The sequence below is a fragment of the Ctenocephalides felis genome, unplaced genomic scaffold, assembly GCF_003426905.1.
Source record: "Ctenocephalides felis isolate EL2017-DRISC unplaced genomic scaffold, ASM342690v1 CF-g0.4_SCAFFOLD_01886, whole genome shotgun sequence".
Lineage (NCBI taxonomy): Eukaryota > Metazoa > Arthropoda > Insecta > Siphonaptera > Pulicidae > Ctenocephalides > Ctenocephalides felis.
Window position 1 is genome coordinate 120,606,762 of NW_020538040.1, and position 3,119 is coordinate 120,609,880.

Sequence of the window (3,119 nt, forward strand, 5' to 3'; positions counted from 1 at the left end):
ACCATCGACCTCACAAGGAATAATGAGAGGTAACGGAACTACTGTAAATAGTGACTATGAGACCAAAAATAGATTTAGCCTTTTAAGTAATGACTCGTGGCGGGATTAGCTCAAGAGTAGCGTTCCCGATTCACATGCTGGAGGTTCTGAGTTCGAATCTCCGGCAAGAATTTGAAAAATATTAAAGTAGTTAAGTTGGAATAATAATAGAATTATGAATTGTAATAAAAAGATATGTATATAAAAATAATCAAAATGTTTAAAAAATTAGAGAATAAGAATTAAAATGAATTGAAGTAAGAAGAGTTTAGAAGATGAAATTAGAAGTATAGAAGAAGAAGATAGAAGTGTTTAGAAGATAGAAAGAATAGGATTTATATGAAGAAGATAGTATAAAAATTGAAAGATTACATAGGATATATGATTGTATAGAATACTGTAGGTGGCTAAATGCTCGAGTAAGCGAGGCCAGTAAAAATAAAAAAAAAAAAAAAAAGTAATGACTCTAATGGTCCTGAAGAAGACTTACAATCTGCTAAAAGCAGAAAACGTTCTATTAATGGTGACAGGATAGAAAACACATCAGCAGGTAAAGATGCAACTAGTATTACTCAAATAATTAAAGTGCCTCCAATTATAATTAAGAGTAAACTACCGAACAATAAATACATACAGTCACAATACCGTGGCATAGAAAATTAATTAATTTCTACCTATAATGAATATGACTACTGCCAAATACAAAAACGACAAACAGATGATAAAATCCAATTCTTTACTTATCCATTACATAGTTGAAAACGAAAAAATTTATGATTTTCTAAATGGAAGAAATATTAAGGTTAAAAAAATATTAAGAATGACCAAGACTGTGAACAACATTAAATACGATCTCCCGGTTCATATAATATTTTTAAATTTTGAACAAGATTTAAATGTATTCAAAATAATTAACCACAAATCTGGACATAAAATATCGTGGAAACGTTTAATTTCTAAATCTCGGAGAGTTAGAATGTTACCGTTGCCAATATTTTGGTCACACATCAGCATTTTGCAACATGAAATTTTGATGCGTTAAATGCACTAAAGAACATGCCCCTGGAGAGTGTCCTAAAACTGATGACGAACTACCTATATGTGTGAATTGCTCTAGAAATCACCCAGCCAATTTTATTGAATGCCGATATTTCAGAAAATATCTTGAAAAACGTACCGAGAAAAATGAAAGAAGACAAAATTCTACAAATGCCATTTCTTACATACCAGCTCCCACACCTAAACCACTTTTGAAATGATATTCCCAATCATTACATAACTTCCCCAACCTACCAAGACAGAATGTAAACATTGACAACAATACAAACAAAGACGAATTCTCGACGAGTAACATGTTTGATAAACTTAAAGACTTTTTTTTTTATTTTTATTAATTATTTTATAAAGTTATTAAGTTATTTCTTTCCTGTTCCATTTAATATTTTGAAACCATGTCCTTCTCGATACCTTCGGGTTACACGATTGGTAAAGTCTTCCTTTCAAACGTGCGTCTTGATCGAATACCTTTTGCCATTGAGACATTCCATTTTTTGTAACAATTTCTTTAAGGTCTACTGCAGGAATATTATTTACAATCGTGGATGTGCTATGTGCATCTTTGGCCAGCCCATCCGCGATCTCATTTCCGATGATATTCGCATGTCCTCTTATCCATATTAATTCGATATTATGCTTCTGTTTAATTAAATCTTCTATCTTTCTAATACTGTCGAAAATCAGTGGATTGCCAAAATCCTTAGGTATATTTAAAGCGTGTAAAGCAGATTTACTATCTGACAAAATTATAACTTTTTCCAATTTATGTTTTCTGATTAGGTCTAATGCTCCATTAATGGCCATCACTTCCGCCGTGAATATTGTAGCCCAATCGGGTATTTTAATTTGAAGTTGTTTATTTTGACTTGGGATCCACACTGCGCATCCAACCCCATTTTCTGTTTTTGAACCGTCGGTATATATTTGAACATTTGAGCATTAAATTGTTCAGTTTCAGATTTATTAATTTCTTGTCTATCTTTTTTCATTATCGAAGTCATCTGATAAATGTATGTACTTTTTAGGTAACGTGCCTTTCCAAGACAATGTGAAGTATGTCAATCTGTTATTTAACATCATTTCTTCTTCTAGTGGTTTAAGTGTATGGTACCCAGCAATTAAAGGTGGTATTGGTTTTTTATACCAGAATCTATTGTCGAAATGCAGAAATGCAAGTCGCTCTAAACAATTGTGTATCCATGCATGATCATAATTAAATTTTTTAATCAAAAACCTATTAGTTATAACCTGTCTTCTTATCTCTAAAGGAGCTTCTGCAGCTTCAGCCAACAACGAATTCGTAGATGTCGACTTCAGTGCTCCCAAGCATATTCTTAAAGCTGCATATTGTTATCTATTTAGTTTATCCAGTAACCCTTTAGAACTCCCTCCATAAATTTGACACCCGTAGTCGAAGTGGGGTCTAATAACGGCTTTATATAACGAGAGACAGACATTAGGATGTGCACCCCAAGTGATGCCACTTACTCGTTTTAGGATATTGATTCCTTTTTCACATTTAGCTAACATTTCATTAACGCGTTTGTTAAAAGTTAATTTTGTATCTAGAATTTTGATGTCCTCTATTATATTAATTTGAATCGTCTCTATATTTATACTGATGTAATTTCTTGGAAGCCTATGCCCAGTGAATATAATGCATTTAGACTTTTGAGGTTCAAGTATGAGTTTATTGTCCCGCCATCCATTCTAAATCTTTTCTTAAAGAGCTGTTTATTTCATCACTACATTCCTGTAATGATCGCGAAGAAATATACATGACCAAATCATCTGCATATTGTAATTTTTTCACTTTTGTCCCTTCTATCTCTATGAAATCTGACGTATAGATGTTAAATAATATAGGACTTAAAATCGAGCCTTGAGGGATACCATTATAAGTTATTCTTGGACCTATAAGTCGATTCTGGTTTCTAACATAAATCTTTCTATCGGATAGAAGTGACATAATAGTGTTATTAATTTTATTTGGAATATTTATTTTTGAGTATTTTGTGATCTAC

At 32.0% G+C, this 3,119-nt stretch overlaps 1 protein-coding gene across 1 annotated transcript; it reads right to left on the reverse strand.

Moving 5' to 3' along the window:
• Positions 1-1,449: 1,449 nt before the first annotated feature.
• On the reverse strand, positions 1,450-1,899 carry LOC113375824. The gene has a single exon (XM_026615773.1). It carries the CDS (start codon positions 1,897-1,899, stop codon positions 1,450-1,452), a length of 450 nt encoding a protein of 149 aa, XP_026471558.1.
• Positions 1,900-3,119: the final 1,220 nt, after the last annotated feature.